Below are 27,832 nucleotides of genomic sequence, written 5' to 3' on the forward strand. Positions count from 1 at the left end.
AATATTAATAACGAGACTAAATTATAAGCCGACCAAGGCGGTATTGGGGTGTCTCGATGGACCCAAGCAAATGACTCTCCTAAGGCTACGTTAATCACTGACATGATGCCCAAGAAATTAAAGTTTATTGTAAGAAAAGCGTAAAATAATAAAAGTATGGGCGAAGGTTTGCGGAAAATCCATCAAAGAATAAAAAACGTTATTAGAATTTTAATAATTTGATTTGTAACGTCATATGCGAGCAGCTTTAGTACATACAGAATGTAATTTTCTGCTCGTTTATGACGTTACAAATCCAAAAATTCAAATTCTTATAACTTTCTTAATACTTAGTGGATTTTCCTCAAACCTCCACCTATTTTTTATTATTTTTTCTGGTATTTTTACAACAAACTCTTTGTCAGGGTGAACTTGCTCATTAAAAAGCATCCTGTTTTATTCTAAGCTAAAAGAGACTTGTGGAGTTCACGGAGTTCCTATCAGGCCCAACGGGTTCCCATCGATGCCCCCCCCCCCCCCAAAAAAAAAAAAAAAAAAAAAAAAAAAAAAAAAACGCATTATGATTTTGTTCACACTTAGCAAAATAATTCTTAAAATGGAATGCACTCGAAAAAGATAAAATGAAATAAAAAACATTTCACCTCTCCCTCTCTCTCCACCTCTCTCTCCCTTTTCTTTTTACTTTTTATCCCCCCCCCCCGCCCCTCTTTCTCCCCCTTCTCTCTGTCTATCTCTCTTTGAAGCCATGTTTCTTAGCATACGTAGGACAAGAAGGGCAGCAGCACAGTGTGGCGTGAAGGATGACATGGCTTACGCCAAGCGTTTCTTCTTCATCATTCTCACCGATTCATTATGCTGGCTTCCCATCGCAATACTCAAGATTATGTCTCTCTACAACTACATTATTTCAGGTTTGAATCGTTTATTTTAACCCCCCCCCCCCTCCTGAAAAATGAAATAAATGAATAAATAAATAAAATACAATAAAATAGATGATAGTAACAATAATCTAAATTGTAAATATTTCGCGCTTTTTTCATTATGGGCAATTTTACATTAAATGATCAATTTGAATATGGTTATAATAATAATGATTATAATTGCTTATGTAGAGCTTAAGCGATGTACAGTAATGCACATTACCGTGGCTTTACTCAGCAGAGTAGCTGCTGTAACGCTCACGGCGTTTCAAGGAATGAATTCCTGCCAGATACCCATTTACCTCACCTGGGTTGAGTGCAGCACATCGTGTATCACTTTCTTGCTGATGGAAATTATGCCATGGCTTGGATTCGAACCCGCGATCCTATGTTCTAAACCGGAAGCGAAACAGCTGTTTTCAGAGTATTTCTCTTTTCTTGCTTGTATTTTTTTTTTTTTTCTGAAATAAAATGGAATTATTCAGTGCTGTGTAATAACGAGGTTTTTATTCTTGTAAAGGCTCCCCCATAATGATAGGATTGGCGACATATAAATTGATTTTGAAAACCGGCTGATGAATGTTACCTTTGGGTCATTTTCATAAAGTTTTAAGACACCCTGATACTATTTGACGGTTGCACTCATAGTATAAGTAGGTTTAAACTCATGATTATTTGTTGTAATGAATACAAGGATATTCAGTGAGTCTTTATTATTTTTTTATTTTTGAGTGGCAACTTACATAGGCTATAGAAACTGCTTTTGCTCTCCTTACTCGCACTAATGCCATAAGATACGAATTTAAAGATCGTGCTGTTATTAACTTATTTTCAAGAAAAATATATTTTGAATTGAATTTGAATTTCGAAGTTTGAATCATCAAAAGAATTTATCGGAAAAAATTACGGAAAACTTCTCATCCCACATTGGAATTATTTAAATCTTTGTCTGGAAATTCGATTTATTATTGATCCAGGGATTTAGAAATAATGCGCAGAAAATTTGGATTTTAATTGATGCAAATATTTGGCAAGAATCTTATTAATTTTCTGATTTCATTTCATCTCGGGATTACAACTCGGCGACGTGAAACTAATATTCTTTATCAGGGGAACGATAATAGCTCCGTTTTCCTCCACAAGCCCATTTCCGTTTTATATTTTCGAAATAAAATAGTCTAATCACGTTTTTTTTTCGTTTTTTTTTTTCATTTTCCTTGTTGTCTCTCTTTCTCTGTCGACCCCTCTATCTCTCTCTCTCCTCTTTTCTCTCCCCCTCTCCTCTTTTCTCTTCTCTTCTCCCCTCATATCTTCTCGTCTCTTCTCTTCTCCTCTTCCTCTCTTCTCATCTCCTTTCTCTTCTCTCCTCCTCTTCTCTTCTTTTATTTCTCTCCTCTCTTCTCCCCTCCTCTCTTCACTTCTCTTCTCCCCTTCCTCTCTTCTTTTATCTTCCTTTCTCTTCTCATCGATTCTCAGTATACCTATCATTCTCTTACTCATCTCTCGTAATTTTTACTTAGCGCATCCTCTATTTTCATCTCATTTTCTCATTAATGTAAATGTATATTCCTTTATCCACCGCGTTTCTGATTTTCTCTTTATCATGCGAAATGGCAAATGTATTCCATGTACATGCATATATTCATGATCATGTTCATTATGACTCGGGGTACGTCTGTACATGTGTGATATATCTCGAAATACTCAAATGAAACTTAAGAAAGACCCAAGGGGGACTGACTACCTATATTGATATGGATACCTCATCTAAACCTTGGTTATGACTATACTACAGTAGAGGACACGATGCAGCTATAGGCTACATCAAGTTGTAGCTATATAGGCTACATCAAGGTGTAGCTATATTTTTTCTGATGTCTAGTTGGTTAAGCATCCCCATTGTTGGTTGTAACGAAAACAGTGAACTGGGAGAAACAAATCAAAGGCAACAATCACTTCTTTATATTTGAATGTTTCGTTTTCATCGTCATAAACGAGCAGGATGCCCAATTATAAATCATTCCATTGGCCAAAGTCATTCCCACGACTTCCTGGACTCGTTTCATAGATACAATCCTCGAGTTAATAAGCCGTGGCAACTCATGGAAACGATTTATGTGTCATGGAAACGGATTTGCGAAAGAAAAACTATTCATGTCACCTCGGAGGCTTCGATTATATTTATCAGGTTCAGATCAATGCTCAATTCGCTAGTAACTGCATATATGAGCTGAAACGTGCATTGAATTTGAATTTTTCGTGACGTACATAATGATTTTTGTTGATTTTCACAATAATCTTCCTTACCCAACTGCACTCTAATTAAATTGATCATGACCAGTTCATTGAATTAAGTCCTTAGATAATAAGCATGTATCCATTTATTTGGAAGAATTATTATGTACGAGGTGCCACAACTGATTAGCAGCTATGACACAAATAATGATTGTCTTTATATGAATATGTAATTTGGTATAATAAACTTCAACTTTAAATTCATATTTGCATGGTTGGCCTATAAGCATAAGGGGCTTGTGTATGTAGTATAAATATAATTTTATGAATAATAACAATAGTACTAATATGCAACATTTATATAGCGCTTTATACAAAAGTTTCAAAGTGCTGCATACTATTACCACGGTGTTAGCACGGTTACCCTGATCGGGTGTTCGAGCATTCAAGGAATTCTTTCCTATATACTGGGTACCCATTTGCTACACCTGGGTGGAGAGTGGCAAATGCAGAGAACGCCTACCAAAAGGACGCGAGTGCTGCTGTGGGATTGGAACCCTGAACCTTGTGGTTCTAAGTCAGGAGAGCCACAACACCTATATATATATATATATATATATATTTTTTTTTTTTTTAATTATCATTATCTCATTCTAGAAACCCTCTATGGGTGGATCGTAGTGTTCGTCTTGCCGATAAATAGTGCTCTTAATCCGATCCTCTACACAGTCAGTACCACCACCTTCTCAACGTGGTTCATGCGCCAGATGAAAAGGTGCACAGCCAAAAGATCGGAGGGATATATTGATATATCACTAGCGCAGTCCAATGGAAGAGGTATGTAATTATCAGCGATGTAGCCTTATTCTTGTCCCTTCTGAAGTGTTCCAGGTTCTTGCCGCTTGGGTGATCAAACCCCCTCCATGAAAGCTAAGAAAGAGTACTCAGATAGTAAAGAGATCACCACACATTAAAATACCTTTTTTTAATGGTACTACATACATTTTAGTTGGCGATCGACGATATCGTTGTACATGCTAAATCAAAGCACTTATATATGAGTATGATGACCTGAATTTAGAAAGATGATATTTCATCATGTCAAATTGTTCAAAATAAAATATTAGGCCCGTATTCTGAAGTCAGGTTTAAGTTAAAGGACAAGTCCATCCCAACAAAAAGTTGATTTGAATAAAAAGAGAAAAATCCAACAAGCATAACACTAAAAATTTCATCAAAATCGGTTGTAAAATAAGAAAGTTATGACATTTCAAAGTTTCGCTTAATCTCACAAAACAGTTATATGCACATCCAGGTCGGTATGCAAATGAGGAGACTGATGACGTCATCCACTCACTATTTCTTTTGTAGTTTATTATATGAAATATTCTAATTTTCTTCTCATTGTCAAGTTAAACAACGATTAATTCCTCCATGAACATGTGGAATGAGCATTGTTTAATACTATATGGTTCAGTCAAGCTGGTCCTTATTGTCAAATATGTAACAAAATGAAATATTGTATAATTCAAACAATAAAAAACAAAAGAAATAGTGAGTGATGGACATCATCTACTGACTCATTTGTATGTCACTGAGTTGTGCATATCACTGTTTTGTGAAAAATAAGCGAAACTTCAAAATGCCATAACTTTCTTATTTTACATCCGATTTTGATGAAATTTTCAACATTATGCTCGTTCGATTTTTCTCTATTTATTCAAATCAACATTTTTCTGGGGTTGACTTGACTTTTAAAACATCGTCTAACTCTGTGTAAAAACTTTGGAAATCCAAAAATGTCAGAATTTTCCTTATATATATGTTTTTTTTTTTATTGTGCTCTTTCCTAACTCGCGAATGGTGAAGATAGCTATCTTGTGTATCCTCGATAAAAGGGTTGAGAATAGTTTGAGAGAAATATGAGCGGACACATTGAAATTATACTGTTAGAGGTTTACATGTATGTCACTATTGGCAATCTATAGTTAAAACACAACTTTAAACAAAAGTTTGAATTAAACCCGACTTCAGAATACAGGACTTAAAGTTTTGGTTAATCCCCCTGAATATTATTGCGTGTCACTATTCCAATTCATTAACTGATTGTGATTGTGAATGTGTATGCCATAAAACATGATGTGAAAGATATAAAACAAAATAATAGAATGCTTTTGGATAAATTTTACATCGAAATAATACATTTGCACGCGTATATCGTTTTAAAAATTAAAACACTTTTCAGACATTGATTGAGCTAAAAATTTCAGTATATAATTTTTTCTGTGGTATCCTAATGTATATTTTCTAAATTCGTAAGTGTAATTGCAAAATCGTAATTTTTAAAGAAAAAATGTCAATAGAGGGCGCTAGATATGAAAATTTCTAAAATCGAATTTTAACTGTTGGAAAATGGGCACTATACACTTTTGTAAGATTAGAATGTTAGATTAAACTCGCGTAAAATTCACATATATTGACCCTTCACCAATACTTTGAACATATTCAAAGGCGTCCCTTGCAAAAATGACGATATATCACACATCAATTCAAGGGCTATTGAATATATGATAATTATAACTGGACGAGATCACTTCACATCAGCAAATGACAAGTGGCATTTTGTCGGGGGATATAGGCCTATTTTTATACTTTAACATTATTACAAAGTTTCATGAAAATATGTAGCCCATTTGATCAAAGTAACCCGTTCCTGAGGACCGCATCTGTCTTCTTATTACCCCCCCCACACACACACACACACACACACACACACACACACACACGCCCTCCCACACACCCACACAAACATGAACACCTAAAAAAGACCTCACATCACCACAATCCACAATCACGCCTCTGCACGTAAAATATTCAATTTCATTATGATTGTCATAGTTGATTAGAAAAAAGAGAATCGAACACTATTAAGACATATAATACACAGTCATATTTATTCAACCTTGAACGTACTCAATTTTGCATAGAGGCCCTTGCTCCTCTCATTCACAGGTAAAACACGGGGAACTAATACAATACCTTCAATTAGGGGTGGGACACCAAGCAGTGCCTTCTAAATGGAGTATCAGATCATCGCAAGAGGTAGTTTGTTGGCAGATAATGCCTGTGGTTTTTTTTGTCCTGTCTTCTATCTCCTTGTGAAAACCCCATCTTTGTAGTACCTATCTTGGCCCTCATTTCAGAATAATTGTGAATAAATCTTGTTGCAGAAGAAATGGAACGTTGGTCGTGTGTTTTTGTTTAGCATCATGGTCATTCCTTTAATAGCAGGACATGTATGTGTATATTATACGCCATTCTTTTAGAACATTTTTTTAAATTTTGCTCTCCTCCCAACCCCTCCCTCCCCTCGATCGCCTTTGTGAATATATGCGTGTCCCCCTACTCTACCTCCCCCTTTTCTCTCTCTCCCTCTGCCCCCCCCCCCCTCTCTCTCTCTCTCTCTCCTGTGATTTTGTTTCTACAGAACCATCCAGAGACATAACGACCTACTCTGACATCCGGGGAAGCTTGTCCCTGGCGTGTCCGAAGACGACCACTGTTCGATTCTCTGATTCTTCATGCAGCGAAATCTCACCAGCTCTTGTCACCAGTATCTGAACATTGCGAGAGCCTATGGGGTTCTTTTTCTCTTGAAGAATCATTGGCCGGTTATTGCCAATTACTGCATGTCTGTAAGGCATGAAAGGTGTCTCATAATCGTAACGTAGCAGTCACGACATCGTCATCAGGTGCCAACATTTTGGAGGTGTGTTCCTCGACTCTTGACGAATCATTTGCCAATTACTGTTTTTCTGGAGTACATCGTAAAATGGTATCCGCAGAAGCCTTAAGCAGTGATGATTCACCAGCACCTTTCACCTTTTGAAGAATCATTTGCCGATCACTGTCAAGCTGGGGTCCTACGTACGTACCGTCATGTGGTGTCCGCATACCGCCGCCCGCATTAGCCTAGATATTGCAAGGCAGCTATTTAAGAATCATTTGCAATTAAGCTACCCTCTGTAAACATGGAAGACACTGATATCCGCATATGCTTCACGCAGTGATAGATCGATCACCATCTATTGTCACTAATATCTGAACATTAAAGATTTAGTTTTCCTTCGCTCTTGCAGAATCATTTGCCAGTTGTTGCACTTACAACCTACAACATACGTTGACATTGGCAGGTGCCCCCATGAGATGTTATTTTTTTCAGTTCTTGAAGTACCAGAATATTGCAAAATGGGTTCGTGCTCTTTCGATCTACACATTTGGGCATGTTGCAAGGATGATTAACTGCAATAAAGAAGGGCCTGATAAGATCCCATAGCAAGAATGGATATTTTAGGCCTTTCCTTCAAAAAATTATGCTGGGATATTTCAAAGTACATTATACGACATTAATCTCCCTTACAGTTTTTAAAAGAAAAGGCAAATAGAATCTATTTCGATAATTTTAAGACATACCGGTAATGTTTTTATTCTGAGAAAACTAAATGCACATTCATTGCAGCATAACTCGTTTTTGAGAATATCACTATCAATTATGTGTTATCTCTTATGCACTGTACCTTATGAATTGTACCTGTTCAATCAATATCATGTATTATCACCCTGCCTATTGCCAGTGAAGGGGAGTTTGTCCCATCATCACTGACAGAGGACCTGGGTTTATTGTACCTTCTCTATTTGATTATGAAATAAAGATGATTTATGTAGTATATCAAAGACCCAATAGAAATCATACACACAAACTTGTCAGACAGATTTTAACCCACCGTCACTGGGGGAACACTAGGGAGTTTTGGCTCTGCGATGAACGGAGGATTCCAGAACAGTGTGAATGTATTTTCAATATAGATTTTAGCTTTTCATCTCAACACAAGAATACAAAATCGGAAATCGAATTATCTCGACATTTTCAGCTTCTTACTGCAGCCTTCATCAGCGATATGACCCGATTTCACCGAATGCAGTGCTACTGTATTGAGATCAAAATTCGTTGGTTTACTGAGCAGGCCGAGGAAACTTGAGCCTTATCTCAACAAATAGGAACTTGAGTCTTTGAACAATTTGGAGAAAGACTGAAAGAAAAAAAAATCTACAAGCTTACAAAGGTAGGACTGTGGTTATTTGAACATTTTGATTATAACAACAAATGTGAGTCTCTTTTGAATTATTCCAACACTTATAAGAAAGACGGGGAAATTAATCGAGACGAATATCGCAGGTAATATCCAACCACAGGTCTCCCCAAAATCCATAAACCGAGCATACCACTTCTACCCATCGTGAGTACTGTGCCAAGCATCTTGCCTATATTTATCACCTTTAGTGGGCATAGGCGGCGGAAGCAGGGGGACGGGGGGGTCCTGCCCCCCCCCCTAAATTTGAGGTGGGGGCGAACCGCCCCCCCCCCTAAAATGTATGTTCATAACCTTTTTTTTTTTTTTTTGCTTGTCCAATTTTGTACCCGTGTCCATCAAAAAATTTCAGGTGGACCCCCCCCTAAATTGTTTTGCTTCCGCCGCCAACGTTAGTGGGACAGACATGTCACCATGTAACTGACTCCTCATCCTTTGCCGATTACATAAAGAATGGAAGTGTTGAGGAGGTCGATTAACTGAGATCTTGCGACGTTACAGCTCTTTTCATTTCAGTCCCTGTCGACAAGGCGCTGAGGGTCATTGAAACCAAACTTCAGAATGTGAACAGGATACGCTTATCAGTGGATCACAGGCGAACTTTTGGATGTCTGCTTGCGCAGCACTTGTTTCGCTCAAAATGGCCTACCTTCTACTATCCATGATAGCTCCACTGCGATGGGATAACCAATCTCCCCCATTGTTTGCAATCTCTACATGGAACATTTGAGCATCTGAGTCGGCATCGCACCCTCCAGTTTGGTGTTTTCGTTACATCGATGAAACCCATACTAAGCTCAAGAAAGAGTTCTCGAATGAATTTACGGATCATTATTGTGAACTATATTTATCCAGGCATTCAATTCACCACTATAAGTGACGTACGATCATCAACATTTCTTGATATTTTAACGGTTATTCAATCAGATGATAGATTGGATATATACCTGAACTTTACCTCTATTATAATCACCATTTTGAACATAAGCGTGGTATGATCAAGACTCTATTCCATCGTGCAGAAGGGGTAAAAACAAACTCAGATACCGTTTCTGAGAAAAAAGCTTATTACATCAAATAGTCTGATCTCAAATCCTCCGTACGTCGCTAAACGAAAATCTCTTTTATCCGAAACATTCAAAATAATGCATGTCTGGTGATTAGAAACAGTTGCCAATGCGACAGTTTGATTGGTTGAGCCCAAAGATTCTGCTATGTTGCACAAGTTTCCATTACTTTTAACAGAGTTTGGCGACTTTAAATTATCTTAGATTTCCCCTTAAAGACAAGCTGGTATCAATGTTGTTTCTTTCTCCTCCTTTTTAGTAACGTCTGAAACATCTTAAATACACAGATAAGATAGATTCACATCCTATTTTGATTCTAAAGGACCCCGGGACACACAAAAATAATAAGATCGAATCTTTAATAGTGCAAGCCTTTTAGTTTGTTGCGAGAGATTTCTCGGCAACCTATGCAAACAATTGTGATTCAAATTGAACACATGTTGAGATTGTTGTCAATTCCCAATGATTGATTTCACAGTTTAAGATCATTCACAGTTTGAGTCCGATTACAAATGTCACAAATCTTTGTAAGACATGCCCCTTGCACTGCAGTTGCAATGTAACCTGTCGGGCTCCAAAATACTAGAATCCTGAACCGTTATAAACGGTAAAACGTTTGGAATATGCATTATGCAGAAAAAACGGCTTTGTATATATTTATTATCAAATCTTTGAAATACACTGGACCTGCAAAATTATTCTTATTTTCCAAGAGTCGTGAAAAATTGTCCAACAGATGAATTTTATGCCAAAGCGATTTCCATACAAATTTATAACTGACACTAGCAGCCCAATATTGCCTTACGATAACATTCTTTGTCTGTTCTCTAACGCATAATTCATGTGAAAAAGTTGCAGATAATTGTAAACTGTTGTGTTTATAGTATTATACATAAGAAGTCGTATTTTATTAACTGATTGTATTTATTGTGAGAAATTTTTCTCGAATAAAGCGATTTTTTAATTAATACTTCTACGTGTATGTTTAATGAAATTCTTAGAATTAGTATTCAATTGGGGTGGGTTTAGTTAACCCGATATTACCCTCGATCATACTTTTATGGAGTACCATTGTCTAAATCATTCATCAAGAACAATAAATTCTAAAGTACATTATACAGTAAAGAAGAATTATGAAACATGAGCATTCCATAAAAGAAACTTATGGTTTTGCCATGATTAAACCATGGATAGAAAAATGGTTTATTTGATAAAAATCATACATTATGGCGGCCAAGTCGAATAGTGATGCATTTTCATAATTAACATGAATGAATACATGAAATAGAAATACATAACATTGAATAATAGTTATGATATTAAGCGCAAATGTTGTGGAATATGGTATATAACTATGGTTTTAAGGACAATTATTTGTGAACCATGGATTTTTGTATGGTAAACCCATAGTCTTTCTTTCAGAAATTTTATGGTGGACCAAGGAAAGCTATGGATTTCCCATCATAATCATGGTTCCATGGACAATTACCGTTCAACCATCGGGTGACCAAGGTCAAACCATGCTTTGTCAAACCATTGGGGTTTTTTAATACTGCTAAACGAAACTTAGGCCTATTGGCCCGAATTCTCAAAGGTGGTTTTGAAAACCCACGGTTGAATCCGTGGTTTATGCAGATTTCCTGAATTTGGGCCATTAAGTTTGCATGGTAACCAAGGCGAAACCATCTGAACAATGGTACTACCATGCTTTTACAATGGTGAACATGGAAACCCGTGGTATATTTTATAAGGCCTAATAACATGAATAAAGTCATAATGTGGTCACATATAAATGAAAATTCATTCGTCGTATATTGGTCTATAAATAGCGTCATAATCTGGTCATGTAAAATTGCAAATTTACCCGTTGTACCAATAGAAATTGCACTTGAAATTAACTAAATACCAAAACAAAACAAAATTGACTCTTAATTTCTACGTCTGAAGTATCTGTTCCGAAGCGTTCCTCAGTTGAGATATCCATTAATTAGTTTTGTTTCTTGTTCCCTTACCCCTTGTCCTTTCTTTGCCCGGGGCTTGAAACTGCAGCATTGTCCTTGAGCTTGAGTTGGAGGACATTAATTCCCATACCGTCTCCCAGTACCACATCTCCAACTTATTTGTTCGGAAAGTTTACATCATATGGGAGCTGACAATCATTTTAGAAGAAAAAGATAGATGACTCTTTTCGGTGTGGTCTTGGTATGATAGGGGGTTTACGCTTCCACGGCACACGACGCTTTCAAGAACGTAGAAAATGATTGTCAAAATCCCTTCATGACAATGAACAACCAAGAAGTCTTTGTCGAAAATTGGTGAATAAAAGCGACATTTTCGTTCTGGTCTCGGGACAGGCGACATATGTTATGTGCAATTTTTCGTCAGCTCCGAAACTTGCTGTTCCGGTTCACCGAGTTTCGACAAAATAATACATCTTAGCTGTCTATTGTCGTTTGACAGAGTCATTTCCAACACATTTACTGTCTTCTTCATTGCGTCCCCGTTGCAGATATGAAAACTGCCCAGTATCATGGGTTCATTTCCGATTCGTCTAATGTCAATTCGTCCAATTGCCAACTCGTCTACTATCATTTGGTCTACCATCATTTCGTCCACTCACTACATGGTCTACTTTCATTTAGTCTAATGTCATTCCGTCTGATAACCAGTTGGTCCAATAGTCATTTGGTCCATATACCATGTGGTCTAATTAAACTAAAGTTGTAATTGTGCAAAATTAATGAAAATGGGTGTAAGACCAACTAGTTATTAGACGATAATTGTAATAGACGAACTGGTGATTAGACTGGACCAAATGGTTATTGGACCAAATGGCTGTTAGACGAAATGTTGGTGGACGGAATGGCGTTAGACTAAATGAAGGTACACCATGTGGTGAGTGGACGAATTGGTAATTTACCCTATCATGCAGCTAGAAGACATCAGTGTTCTTCAGGTAAACAATCGGTAACGATCTCTTGTGGAGTTGAAAGAGTGTTGCGTTGACAAGTTTTACACTGTCAACTATTTTCTGGTGCATTTCAGGCGTGAAAGGGTCAGCAGTAAGATAAACACGTGTCTGTCTTCCATGGTTGCCAAGCGAGGTGAATGTCGCTAAGGAGGATGGATGTTCTTGAGTTGCACACGTGATTCGTTCATGCTCCACTGTCCGATTCAGAAATGCGACGATCTCCGTCAACACCCGGCGAGTGTCAGATTCGAGTTCTTCGTAAACGACGGGAAGGAGCCTTCTTTTGCTCTGTATCCAATGCATATTCATGGAATTCCAGTTTTTTAATTGCTCATATACAAAGTTTTCCCATCCTATAGAAAAATGAATGATATATTTCAAAACATGTAAAAACGTTTGATTCAGAGATTCTGATAAGGCATATGTTCATATCGTAAATTTTTTATTGTAATGGTCGATGTATTTACTTATAGCATTAAATCTGAAAGTGCGTTCCATGCACTGGTGGAGAGATCAATGGTTCCATGTGTCAAACGTTTACCATGTTTACGGCAGCAGATCGGCAATTATTCATGTGAAAATGACATAAGCAAGGCACGATGACATTATACGGGTATGTTTATTCCATCATAATCAAAATGCATACCTGTATTAAGTTCACTTTTTGAGCAGCCGAACATGACTGTGTATGAGAAGAGTCGAATACAAAATGAAGGTGGGGTACTTTTGACCATCTTCATTGAAATGGGCCTTATGAAATAGGCCTTATGTGCCGTCACTTCATGATAAGTAACTTGTAGATCAACGTCTCATCTACCTAATAATAGAGGTTCAAGTTACTTTACTCTGTACCAGAAACGCCTTGTTGCCACATTTGGGGCTCCAACATGTCCAAAATCATGATATTTTTCAATATGGTTAAAATAATAATAATAAACATTATTTTGTACAGCGCAGCTTTTATATGGATATATTCAGCTGCGCTTATTCAGAGCTCTTTTTACTTATTTCTACACAGCATATTTTCTTAACTAAAGAGATATGTTTTTAATTTTGATTTGAAGAGAGCCAAGGATGGAGAGCTTCTTCATTGAGAGGGGTTGGGTATAGGCTCCAGTAACCTATAGTGCTGTTGCCTCTATTCTAGAAGTATTATATTGATGTTATATATGTCTTACCTTCTGATTTGAAAAACTTAATCGCGTCCACTGGAGACCGGTGCGATTCGAAGATTTGTCTCCGGAAGGCTTCGGCAACGATGGCTTTGAGTGGATTCCGAATGAGCATGATGGCAGCTTCGAAACTGTCTCGGTCATGCCGATGTGTCTTCACGCAGATGATGTTGTTATTTTTGTAGTCTGCGTTTCCTCCTAGGAAAACTGTGTTGTCAAAATTGGAGTAATCACGAAAAGAGTAACTTTGCTACTACAGTATATTGTCATTTTTGAAGACACCATAATCATGATAATTATCCTCAGGAAACGTATTTGCGTCCTCAATATTCCGACGATAAAGTAGTTCGTTGATTTTGAGGACGGAAAGTCCGTATACACAAGAATCCCACACCCACCCCTCGCTTTCACACTGTAAAAACGTTGTTTAAAATTTCAAGCACATTGTTTAAGACCGTCACTCTAACAACTTTTGTTAAAACTTTTTAAACAAGTTGTTTAAAAAGTAAAAAAAAAATACAAAAAAAGTTTAAACAACTTGTTGCTAGAGTGACAGGCTTAAAAGTGTGCTAAAAAATTATACTTTTTAATCAACCGTCAACTGATCAATCTCATTCTATTTCCACAAAAGTCGATCTATGAAAAAAAAAATTGTGTACAATTACATTTCTAAAAATCATAACGTTCAACAATAACAGGAGATGGCGCTTCCTTTTTTTTGGGGGGGGGGGGTGAGTGTATGTAGGAAATCAAAGTTACATACCAACAGGAGGACAGGCAAAAGTGAAAATGACTATTTAAATTATCAAACACGTATATAGCAGCATTATATTTGGCCTACCTTTGCATGAGGAAACAAAATAATTACAAATTACCTTTATTCGATATTGGCAAATTTCTCTCTGCTCTCCAATAAATACTGCCCGTATATAATCCTGTAGCTTTTTCTATCAGTTCTCGCGTCCATGTATTACCGGACCGGGGATACGAAGCTAACGCAACGAGCGGGAGTGAACCTGGGGAGCCAAAATTTATTGACGAGCATCTTGCGTCTGCAAAAATAATAAACATGAATAATGGATTTCATTTTATTAATTTTTGGCATTAATTGTTTCATATGTGGGAAAGTTATATTGAAGATACGTTTGTCAGTAAACCAACTCGAGCTATGAGATTTCATTGACCCCAAAAAATGGAATGCTGTTCCTTCTCAAGAACCATCCGCTCTTGTTTGCAACTCCATCGCTCTTTTCTACATCGACACCCCTTAGATCAGACGGGATTTCGCATGCCGCGCAAAACGTTTTAAAGAGCATAGAAAATATATTTTCAAATGCCCTTCATGACAAAGATGTCTTTGTCGAATTTTGGTAACCGGAACAGTAGTTTCGTCTTAAGTTCAGAGCTGCCCAAAAATAAAAAATATGTAGTTTGTCCAAAGTCGAGGAAGACACTGGTTTTTTTTATTCACCAATTTTCGACAAAGACTTTTTGATAATTGTTCTTTGTCATGAAGGGTATTTGACACTATATTTTCTATTTCCTTGAATTCTTTCTGCGTCGAAGTGCGAAAACTCCTTACTGTGTTTAGTATATTACCTGGAACTGAAGTTCTATAAACAGACATGAATGTTTTTCCACCACAATGATGCAACTTGTCGCCTGCACATTTCAAGTCACAGAGACTGCTGTCGACGTAAGACAGAAATTCTGAAGTTGAAGAAACGTTCGTGCAGTAGCATTCATCCCCATGGCTCAGTGCTGCATACGTAAACACCTGGGAAGAAGGGGGATATCAAATGCGAGTTATTCTTCGTTTCATAATTATCCAATATGGTAAACAGACACGTGCATCCGTTGTTTTATGCATAGGAGGTCTTTCGAGTCAGGCAGACTTCTCTTGGAGGGTTTCCTTGATTTGACCACCCGACCTTATTACGTACACTGCAAAAACTCTGGTGTTGATTTAACACCAGCCCGGAATCTATATATGTCCACACCGGAGAAGTGATCAACAACTGGTGTTTATACAACACCAATTAGTATTAAAACAGCATCGGTTTGATCCAAAACTGGTGTTGTTTCAATACTTCTCTGGTGTGGACATAATATAGATTCCGGGATGGTGTTAAATCAACACCGGAGTTTTTGCCGTGTAGTAACTTCATGATCAGTGGGAAACATCTGCCATGCCGAACCGTGCCACAAAACTAGCACGTTATTTTTTTTCCATTCATTTATTTAAACAAACGTTTGTTTAGTTTCTTTGATTTTCACAAAGATTTTTGTCGACATGAATGTATACACAATCAATTTTCCATGAACTGATATAAATAAGTCTGTATACCAGGTGGGATTTCATAAAGCTGCTCAGCGACGTTACGAAAAACTGGCGATCTTTCTTAGGCCCTAAATCACTAATAATGATTTGGTGCGCAAATTAACTACTACAATGGATCACCAGTCGTTTGTAAATTCAATTGTAACTAAGGAATAATTTTCAAATATATTGCTTGTTCAGAAGCTCCCTATTACAAATTGGTAGTTTACTTTTAACCGACAAAATATTACATCGTAAAAAACTTGAATTTAACAAATATCAGAAAGCAGGATAAAAAAATCATCAAACTTTGTTTCTCCCCGAACTCACCGATTGAATGCAAGAATCGATGCAAGTCTCAATCCTCATTTTGTTACTGACGCCATGCATGACAATAGTGCCTCCCGTCGACGGCTTCTGTTCCCGTCTCCTAACGCATGCGCGATAAAGTCCAGGACTGTCTATCTTGTCCCATGTCAACCATGTTTTATTGAAGGCTGTACATATTAATATCAGAAAAAAATAGCGGAGGTTGATTGTAAATAGGCCTATTAGTAGACCGGCCAAACGTCAAAAAGGGCTCTAAATAAGGATTCGACGGCAAAATTTGTTAATGCTCGGCATCCCAGCTAAAAGTCTTGCTAAAGTACCCAGGAATAGCGTACGGCCGGATGCCAAGCGCTCTTTTGCGTGAAAGTGTCATTTTAGCGTGAAATCTGAAAGAATGTCGAAAATCACGCATTTTTATATTTTGACGGAATAGGTTAAAAATTTTAATTACCATTAATATGCGATCTTTTTTATTTGAATTTTCAAATTATAAGTCTGATAAATATACATTTCAAATTTGAATATTACACTCACATACATAGCGCAGTGAAACATAAAACCGCGATTTCCTCAAAATAAAATTTTGTGAAAACTATCAATAGTTTGACGTTTTTTACACAACTTAAATTCTTCGATTTAAATGCGTTTACCCATTGAATGTATAGTAAATGTCCTAATATTACAAATATTACAAAAAATTTCAATTAAGATGGAAGATATCTCATTTTATGTTATCCGAAAAGGGTTAATGTATATTTTACCAGGTGCGCATTTTGAATTAACAATTGAACATACCGTACATTATGTACATAATTACATGTATAAAGTATACTAAGAGTTTTTATACTTTGGAAGTTTGGATAGCAAAACTTGTCATTTCTTGGCATCCCAGCTTAAAGTCTTGCGGAAATACTGAGGAATAACGTACGGGCGGATGCTAAGTGCACTTTTGTGTGAAAGTATCATTTTCGCGTAAAATCTGAAAGAATGTCGAAAATCACGTATTTTGATATTTTGACGGAATATGTTAGTTTTTTATTACATTCTTTATTTTGATATGCGATCATTCTTATTTGGGGTTAATTATAATAGTCTAATAAATATACATTTCAAATTGGAATATTACACACACATATGGCTATATGGAACACAAATTCGTGATTTACTAAAAATATAAGTTTGTGAAAACTATCAATAGTATAGAATGTTTGTGTTCCGCATCTCAAATTCGTCCATTTTAACGCGTTCATCGAATAAACACATAATAATTGTTGTCGTGTCACATATAGCGAAAAAAATTGAAATAAGATGTAAGATCTATCATTTTACGTGATCCGAAAGAAAACAATGTACATTTACCGGAAGCGCATGTTTTATAAAAACAAACGGCGCATAATACATCTATATTGCACATGATTATATACTATTTATACATACAGTAGGGGAAGGCGGGGTAAGTTGAGCATAGGGGCAAGTTGAGCCACCGCCCCCAGGCCAATAATGAATGAGTCAGACATTATGATGGTGTCATGTATTGATGACCCATTACATAACCATTAACCCCACCACATTATTTTCAACTTTGAAACAAAAAGTATATTTTTAGAGGGAAAAATACAAATTTCAGCCAAAAAAGTAAAAAAGGGTGTGAAATAGATAAGTGTTTTTTACACACACACTTCTTTACATATAATAAAGCATAAGAACAACATTGTCAGTCCAGGTATGGATCTTCATTCTTGTCACAGTCTCTTACATGATGGATACATAAGAAATGTGTGGATGCGAAATTATCGCATTAAGTTCGGACTGGGGTAAGTTGAGCCAGCAAACATGGGGCTAGTTGAGCCATGGTAATTCTTATGGTAATGTAAACAAAAACACAATCAAAACTTAAAAAGCCATCGATATGCAGGCAGAAAAGAGCAAATTCACATGACAGTTCTTTTACTTTTAGAGAATGTTGGTATTTTTAGAGAATTAGCAAGTGAAAAGACTTTAAATAAAAAATTGACATGCTGGTTCTTCCCGCATACATTTTGTACATAGTTTTTGTGGCTCAACTTACCCTCGAAGGTGGCACAACTTACCCCATAGATGGGGCAAGTTGTGCCACTTGACATCGTTTTTTTCAAAGGTCACAACGACTTTCAGTGTGGGGGTAGAAAGTTGTAAATAGGTGAAAAAGATTTCCCAAGAATCATATTTAAAGGCAAGGTACTTATTTCTACAATATTATTAGTCATATCAATTATATCATGCAAAATGCAAAAAGTGTCACAACTTACCCCGCCTTCCCCTACAGTATGTAGATCAGTGCGATGAGGGTTATGTTTACGTTTGTAGATATGCTGCTATGTCTATTGAAGAAACAATATCTTTTTGTGAAAATATGAATAAGTATAATCATAAATGTTTCTTGGTCTCTTGCATTGCAAGTAAATATTTTTACTCAGTTCATTTTACTTGATTATAACAAATCTATGTTTACCTTCAATTTTTGCATTTGCTGTTATCATAGGTCAATGCTCATATATCGTAGTCTGAGACAGATAATACTGTACGTGCACAGGTAAAATTATACATTCAATCTATATTACAATATCTGCGCTGGACTCTAGCGGGGGGGTCACTTACATTGACGAGCAGATACCATGCGCGACCAAAAAAACACGTAAAAATGATGTCTTTTTCAAGATAGGGCACGTTACGTACGTAACGTGAAAAGGGTGTAAAAAACACTAAAATAATGAAAAAAGGGTATCTATTTTCGCTAGGAAAGCTACATGTTAAGGGTCAAATTTGCGAGGGTGTAAAAAATTAAGACTAAAATGTTTTATAAAGGATGTACTTTTGCCCCAAGAGTCAACACTACGTGTTTAGAGTACGATTTGGGCTAGATGTGGGAGGTGGGGCTGTACTACACCCAATGATGTGGGTGAAGCAGAGGCGTCGATCCTGGGGGGGCAGGGGGGCGATCGCCCCACTAATGAAAATATTTGGGGGGGGCAAACATATCGTTTTGCCCCCCCCCCAATAATTCCGCCTGTGCAAAAAATAAAATAAGATTGTAATGTTACACAGATATCAGCAAGCAAGATTGAGATACACAACTATTTCTTTACTTGAAATCATTTAAAATCGTGCTCAAATTGTCCGCTTTTCAGATAGTAATATAAAAAAATTTCAGCTCGCGCTTCGCGCTCGCAACATGTCTGTAGCAAAAACCCATACTTTTCATGATTAAATAGGTGAATGGAATGTCCCGTTTTTAGTTCTAAACCTCAAAATAACTCCCGCTTCGATTTGCAATAATCTTTTGTTGGATATATGTCTTGTTCTTTATTAAAAACGTCGAATAAACTTTTTTTTCAGATCAAAATATCAAAATTTTCAGCTTGCGCTTCGCGCTCGCATCTATTGTTTTTTTAAGATACCCATCTTAATCATTGGTACCAAGCTTTCAGGTCAGAATAAAAAGAAATTTCTACTCGCGCTTTGCGCTCGCATTAATTTGTTGGTGAGATATGTGTTTCTATCTCATGAGTCATATATATATATATTTATATGTATAAATCAATATATATATATATATGTATATATAATATATGTGTGTGAGGGTGTATGTACACACACACACACACGCACACACCCCGGCACGTGTGTGTGTGTGTGTGAGTTTTTTTGTTTTGTGTGATCGAACGCCTTTGGAAAGTTGATTCATGATTTTGCCCCACAAATCTGAAAAATGGATCGACGCCCCTGGCATGCCTGGGGTGAATGTAGGCCGACGACCGTATTTCGATATGGCTGTCGGCTGTGCGAAAAACAAAATCACAGAGCAGGAAGTGGAAAGCGAGTTTCCGATTTCGTTTTCGCTGTCTGCGTTTTTCCAAACAGAATCACGGAGCGGAGAGCGTCTTCTGATTTTTTGATATATAACAAACACAAATATAGAATGAGAAATCAGAAAGAGCCCAAAAGTATTACTGATTTCAATATTTTGTTTTTGATCTACAAAAACGAAATCACAACACGTTTTTCTCGTTGTGATTTCGTTTTTGTGTTTTCAAAGACCGAACCACGAGGCTGATTTCCGTTTTTGCTCTGCGATGATTGGAAAGGAAAAACGAATTATCCATAAGTACCCCGATTCTTAAGCCGTCGCGACGGCTTAAGAATCGGGGTACTAATGGATAATTCGGTCCTCTGGTTGCTTGCTTGCAAGCATTCATGCTTAAATGGGGTAAAAAAAATCACCACCAAATCATGAACATTATCAGTATCTAATTAAACGATTGATGCGAGCCCGAACCGTGAGTTGAAAATTTCGAATTAAAAACGAAGCATTTTAAACATGTATTTCATGGCAGAAAAGGATATATATCTCACTAAACAAAAATATCAGCGTGAAGCGCGAGCTAAAGTTGGGAGAGACTGAGAGCTAAAAATTGGATATGCTCTCACAATTGTTTAATAATTAACTTGATGCGTATTTACCTAAACAATGCGAGCGCGAGGGGCAAGCATTTTCTAACCTGGCAATAGCATGTCTTTTAAACAGATAGCAAGCTGTTTATCTCATTTGTAAAAGAAAATATGCCAGAGCGAAGCTCGGGTTGAAAATTTATTCTCAACATCTTTTTGTAATCCTGAGTAGGGTGCCTATCTCGCTAAACTAAAATAGAAAAAAAAACTCTAATATAGTACAGAATATCTTTGGAACCGATTATTTTGAAAACGGGATATTTTCAGCCCTATGTAATCCTTTCGGGCACTACGCATGACCTTAGTCAGCGAAGGGGGGAGCATGGTCCTGGGAAGCGGGGGTGCTGAAGCACCCCCAAGATTTGACTGGGGGTGCTGCGTGTATTATTCTTCATTTGCAGCACCCCCTGGGATTCTAATATAAATTAATAAATGTAACACAAAAGTTCCCCCTTTCTCGGGACTAAAGTGACCTTCATTTTTTAGTGATTTTTTTTTTTTGCTTGTCAAATTTACATCAGCACCCCCAGTTAAAATATCGTTCCCAGGGCCCTGCCCAACCCCCGTGTATTTTTTGTTTCTCTTGTTCTCTAATCCTATATAGGGACTCTGAGGGCACAATCAGCACAATAGGCACCATCAGCTCAATGAAAGATTCTGAGGTCAAGAACCAGTGACTTCATAGATATTTCTTTATTCGGATCGAATATTTTAACAGAATTGCATAATGCTAGTCCAGGGGCCTGTTGCAGAAAGTGTTGCCTTTAAAAACAACTAAAAATCAACCGCAAGTCACTAACCGTGCATCCCATTGGTTTAAAGTCAATTTCATGTTACTTTGATTAATCACGTTTGATTAAAGATGTCATGCCAATCTTCTTAAATCTTCATTTTTCTTTTAAATTTAAGTATCGGCCCGCAAGTTGTGGGCCGAAAATCTAAAAAAACGAAATAGATAAATAGTGAATGAAGACGTGATTGGGTGCGTACTTTATTCAACGCAATAACGAAACTTTGACTGAGAGGTTTTCTCATGAAATCTGAAAGAAGGCCCATCTCTCTTTGTTTAATGAACAATGTCGCATGAAATTCAAGTCAGTTGTATGAAAAAATGCTAATTTATGATTACATAAATTATATACAATAGGATTTAGTAATTTCACATTATACTCAGTTAAAGTGCCATTGACATGTTTGTGGGACACGCTGTAGTGTACAATGCTTGGTATGATCATGGAGCTACTCCATGTTATGATCATCCTCTTTAAAACCGGCGGTGTAGTTTTAACATTACAAATAATCATCGTTGTGGCCGTATGCTCATAATTGACAACACTCAAAATCTTTATTTTTTACTTTTTATTTACGTATATAGAGTTAACTATTTTCAGCCCGGCGTATGATCGGTGTCAAGTGTTTACAGCATTGGTAATAGTTAAACAGCATTTTAAAAGATATATACTGTAACCTCTGCTTGTCATATTTACATCAGCACCCCCAGTCAAAATATCGATCCCAGGGCCGGGGGGGGGGGGCAGGGGCAGTTGAGGCCAGAAATTTTGTAACTCGTTTTAAGTATGTATATACATGTAATTGTGTTTATATAAGTACGGTATATTCAATTTTACCTTCAAAATGCCCACCCGATAAATTATGCATGTCCCCTTTCGGATAACATACCATGATATATCTTCCACCTTACTTGAAAATTCTTTATATTTGTGACATTAGGACGATTGATATACATGTATATGCATTTAAATCGAAGAATTTAAGTTGTAAAATAAATTCGAATTATTGATAGTTTTCAAAAACTTTTATTTTGAGTATTTAAATGACGATTTTATGTTTCATAGTGCCATTATGTGTGTGTCATATTCCAATTTAAAATGTATATTTATTAGACTTATAATTTGAACTCCAATAAGAATGATCGCATATCAAAGGTAGTCAAAATTTAACATATTCCGTCAAAATATCAAAATGCATGATTTTCGACATTCTTTCAGATTTTACGCTAAAAATGATATTTTCACGCAAAAGTGCACTTAGCATCCGCCCGGACGTTATTCCTCAGTATTTCGGCAAGAAGGAGGGAGTGAACTGTGTGTGGTCTCTCATTGACTGTGTGTTATAGATACATAGTCTTAAAATATACGTTTTCAGATATCTACTAATACTACAGATAATAAATTGAACTGTAATTTTATTTGTATAGAGAAACTAATTTTTTTTGTTTTGAGAGGAAGGGTAATTGTTCTACTATAACTACTGCGGTATAAATGTACTGAGTAGTTAGTTAGCATGTTATCATTCAAGTGGGTCTATATTGCTATACTACACTAGCTTTATGGGTCAGGAAACTGGCCGGGTATGAATAGTTGAGGACTCGAGATGGCGCTATTGGTTCGTATCTGCTTTAAGCTGGGATGCCAAGAAATGGCAAATTTTGCTATTCAAAGTATAAAAACTATTAGTATGTACTTACACATGTAATTATGTACATAATGTACGGTATGTTCAAGTTTTCATTCAAAATGCGCACATTGTAAAATACGCATTGTCTCCTTTCGGATAACATAAAATGAGATATCTTCCATCTTATTTGAAAATTCTTTTAATATTTGTGGCATTAGGACATTTACTATATATTCGATGGATAAAAGAATTTAAATCGAAGAATTTAAGTTGTGTAAAAAACTTCAAACTATTGACAGTTTTCAAAAACTTTTATTTTGAGGAAATCGCGGTTTTATGTTTCATTGTGCCATATTTTGTGTGTGTAATATTCAAATTTGAAATGTTTATTTATGAGACTTGTATTTTGAAGAAGAAAAAAACAAATAAAAAGAATCGCATATCAAAGATAATAAAAAGTGTTAACATATTCCGTCAAAATATCAAAATGCGTGATTTTCGACATTCTTTCAGATTTTACGCTAAAAATGACACTTTCACGCAAAAGTGCGCTTGGCATCCGGCCGTACGCTATTTCTGAGTATTTTTGCAAGACTTTTAGCTGGGATGCCAAGCATTAACAAATGTTGCCGTCCAAAGTATAAAAAATCGTTTTGGCCGGTCTACTATATATCATCACTAGAACAAATGAATCAAAATCAAGATGACACAGCCTCACACACACACACCCTCACACGCCCTCATGCGTTTATGACCGGGGTTTATGATCGGGCGGTATTCTTTGCAGTGATGTAAATTTTGATTTGCGCCAAAGAAAGGCATGACTTCAATGAATGTATCCAGATGTCAACGTCATTATCCTACAAGGGTTGCATTAAAGTCCATTTCAAAACACCTTTTCTATAGTTTACATTATAATTGTGTAATAAACACTTTTTAGTATCAGTTCTCAAGTTAATTTCATTGTGAAGGGATTTTGAGATATGTTTACTAAGTCATGTTTTTTCTTTACTCACACTGTATATTATATATATGTGTGTATATATATATATATGTGTATATATATATATATATATATATATATATATATATATATATATATATATATATATATATATATATATATACATACATACATTAAACTTGAGTGTGTGTATATATATATCGAGAGAGAGAGGGGGAGAGCTATTTCCAAAACGGCTTAGATCAATTTTCATCAAATTTCAGTTATTGCTGCAACTTATTTCATCATAATGGACACACATCATTTACACATGTATGAAAAAATGAAACATATAGGATTTCATGTAATAACATAAGAAAAAAGAAAGTGGGGATGTGACATCATCAGCCCACCTAATGAATATTCATAACGATGTGCATGCATATAACTGTTTTCACAAAATATTGATAAACTGTGAAATTCAATAACCATGGTAATGTGATTATTTGTTATCCGATTTTTATGAAATTTTCAGCATTTTGCTCTCTGAATTTTACTCTAATTATTTAGATATAAATATTTTCAGCCCGGACCATCCCTTTAAACACATTTGCCGCCATATGTATTTATGAAGTAACATATTGAATCATAAATTAAATTACTCCAGTACTGAGACCACGTTATTAACAACTATAAATTTAACGTACATTTATTGTGTTTCAGTAGGTACTCACATGATACGTATTCTTGTTTAGGTGGTGTCTTCCTCTCTCCGTTGATGCCTATAGTTTTACCACCACTTCCAGTAGTGTATCCATGTAATTCATCAGAGGATTGCGAATTACGGCGTCCAAGTGGCTCTGACAGCAGACCAACACGAACATGCCATCCAATTATAAATGAAACGACGATCATCAATATCAATAAGACGTTTTGCGTGCGGAATGGCTTGTTTATCCCAAACGCCATTTCAATGATCCCAAGTATTCTACAGTATGGGGAAAAGTAACGGAGAGAGAAACAAAATCTAATCCCTTTGATATTTGTATTTGCATTTTGCGATAGACATACCGTTTGCCAAATTTAACACTCCTCATTAGGCCTACATAGATCCAGGACAAAATTCACGACATCGCGAATTTTGTCGCCAATGTCGTGATTTTTTTTATTGCTTGAGCGAGCGGTAATCAAACAAGCGCCTGGAAAAACTTACTCATGTTAAGGGAAAGTGGTCGTATTCCAGCCAAACAGCCAATCTGAGGATTTCTCTGGCCAATATGATTTCACGTAACGGATACATAAATAATACGCCCAAAAAAAGAGAGAACAAATTATATGTATCGAATCCCACTGGTTCCAATTTTTTCTGACTTATGATTTCCATTACAGATCGAGCATACCGATCTTCCTAGGAGTAATGTCGAAAATTTGTCAACAAATTATAATTTCCTCCTATTAAAGCCTCTTCATTTACTAAATTGTGTGTAGTTTGAATAGACCCTTCTTTCACAGTTTATTCATAATGCTGAAAACAGTATGAATTAAAACTTTGTTTGATATTGACACCGTGTTGAGTAATTATGAAAGGAAAGATGATCGTTGATATCATAACTCTAGCCATCTGGGGTCCGTTGCAGAAAGAGTTGCGATCAAACGCAACTCAAAAAATCTTGCGCAACTTGATTTTCAGCCAATGAGGCACCCGTATTCGGGACTTGCGCTTGATATTTTGACTTGCGTTTAAACGCAACTCTTTCTGCAACAGACCCCTGGAGTTTTTACTGAATATTTTTTAGAAATGTGCACAGCAAGGAAAAAAGAATTGTATTCTTTGTTAAACACGATGTGTATGTAAAATAAAATTTTGTTGAAAATAATGCCCTTGTTTTCGGTGAAAGGAAAATAAGGTGTTATATTCTTTGTTAAACACTTGGGAATAACAACAGATGTCACTGACTATGCCCGGTAAGCACAATAGTGAGGTGGCAGAGCGAAGTTTCACCCAGCAGTAAGTAGGGAGATCTCCCAAATTTCAACGGGGATGGGTTCGACAACGAGGTAAATCTATATTGAAAATGCAAGTCAGGCAAATCACAATGGACAGCTGAGAGGTCTTTGTCGAAGGTTGGCCGACCGGTACTGCAGATCGTCGTAAGATTCGGACCAGAAGAAAAAATTGCAAACATGTCGTTTGTCCAGAGTCCGGGGCGACACTGCTGTTTTGATTCCCCGATTTTTTTTTGACAAATACTGCTTTGTCATGAAGGCTTTTGACAATAGATTTTATGCGTTCCAGCAGGCGTCTGCGTAATTGTTGCTAAAACTCCCTATTGATTACGAGGATGACGACTGTACATAGAAGTTGGTGCATTATCAGATGTGTATACAGCCCTATTGATGCCGAGGCAAAGATTAAAAAAAGTATCGTTGATGTGCATTTCCATTTCAGTTTAAAGCAAGAATTTCAAGTAAATTTAGTAAAGTTAAAGTATATCATTTCTTATGTCGCCCTGTTGATTTACCAAAAATCATGATTCGTATATATATATATATACAAACATGCATATGTATGTATGTACGTATGTGTGTATGTATGTATGTATATATAACGATATTACATTCCGCGTGTTGGACACAGATAAGAGACAAAGAGGCAATGCATTGCAGTTCCAACAAAGTTTATTTCCAAGTATTCTCCACACTTTCGACGCAAATTTCACGTCTCCGTCAGGAATACAAAGCTCACAGTGACAAGATATTGAAAAAACAATATGAATATCTTGTCACTGTGAGCTTTGTATTCCTGACGAAGACGTGAGATTTGCGTCGAAAATTTGGAGAATCCTTGGAAATAAACTTTTTGGAACTGCAATATATATATATATATAATTGCCCATGAACAGACGTGTTTTTCACGACTGTTTCAGAGACGGATTTTGAATTCTCTTTTTTTTGTCACATCATGGGCACTGACGAAGAGTGTGACTTTACCTTTCATTTTTTAGAACTATGCTCCTTTTAAAATCTACGATCTTATTTCCACGGCATTTACTAAACCTTTTGTGATTACTTTATTCCATATGCCGAAGCAGACTATTTCTATTTTACTAGGTTGAACATCTTTCTGCCTGGAATCCAACTTCTGGCTATAAATACCAATGCCCTAACGTGTTTTTTTACCTCCTGATAGAAAAATTCTTAATCTGTACCTTCTATTTTTCTTTCTCTTTGACGAATAATATATAAACGCCCAGAAGCCAAGTACATAGTTAGCTAGATCCAAACACTCGTACAGTATCACTTTTTTGAAAAAGTGTTCCTCATATTATTTAGATGTATATCCTGAAAAACTCCCTATATGGTGTAGGTCTACGGGATGTGCGCACTTACTAGTACTTAATTGTGGTTTTATTCAAAAGACTTACCGTGCAAATATAAAAATTACAGCGGTTGCATGCTTTAAAAGCGTCCCTTTGAGGTAGCTGCATGAACGACTACTATATTCTTCCCGCTTACACGAACTGCAATATGCATTAATGGACCAATGCTTTTTGTTTTCGCCTGTACGATTTTCGGCATATGGGTAACTTTTCTTAGTCTGTTGGTTAATTATTCTGTTGGCCTGTGACAAAAATGTTTAAGTTTTTGTTAAACTTGCTCTCATTTCTTTATTCCTGCATCAATTGTGTTTACACTTGGTACAAACTTGACCCTTGGGTAATACCACATGTGTATTCATGAGGACAGTGGCGTACCGTGGGTCACGGCATTGGGGGGGCACCAACAAAAATTTGAGTTAATTGAGCGCGCGAAGCGCG

General features: G+C 36.4%; 2 protein-coding genes across 2 annotated transcripts in view; one reads left to right on the top strand and one right to left on the bottom strand.

The window, feature by feature from the left end:
• The window catches only part of LOC129261226 (relaxin receptor 1-like), a 55,550-nt gene extending 47,302 nt beyond the window's left edge, over positions 1 to 8,248 (top strand). The window contains exons 16-18 of the mRNA XM_054899286.2: positions 744 to 911; positions 3,813 to 3,992; positions 6,643 to 8,248. Coding sequence (XP_054755261.2) covers positions 744 to 911; positions 3,813 to 3,992; positions 6,643 to 6,776 — 482 coding nt within the window. The 3' untranslated portion in view covers positions 6,777 to 8,248. The remainder of the gene's footprint in view (positions 1 to 743; positions 912 to 3,812; positions 3,993 to 6,642) is intronic.
• Positions 8,249 to 8,616: 368 nt separating this feature from the next.
• On the bottom strand, positions 8,617 to 27,531 carry LOC129261347 (sialate:O-sulfotransferase 2-like). Its single transcript, XM_064099098.1, has 7 exons — positions 27,440 to 27,531; positions 24,749 to 25,002; positions 16,166 to 16,332; positions 15,115 to 15,292; positions 14,391 to 14,567; positions 13,522 to 13,722; positions 8,617 to 12,696 (listed from the first exon to the last, which is right to left on the bottom strand). The coding sequence occupies exons 2-7, from the start codon at positions 24,981 to 24,983 to the stop codon at positions 12,305 to 12,307; spliced, it is 1,350 nt and encodes a 449-aa protein (XP_063955168.1). The 5' UTR covers positions 24,984 to 25,002; positions 27,440 to 27,531; the 3' UTR covers positions 8,617 to 12,304.
• Between the last annotated feature and the right edge of the window lie 301 nt (positions 27,532 to 27,832).

The sequence above is a fragment of the Lytechinus pictus genome, chromosome 5 (genome assembly GCF_037042905.1).
Source record: "Lytechinus pictus isolate F3 Inbred chromosome 5, Lp3.0, whole genome shotgun sequence".
Classification (NCBI taxonomy): domain Eukaryota; kingdom Metazoa; phylum Echinodermata; class Echinoidea; order Temnopleuroida; family Toxopneustidae; genus Lytechinus; species Lytechinus pictus.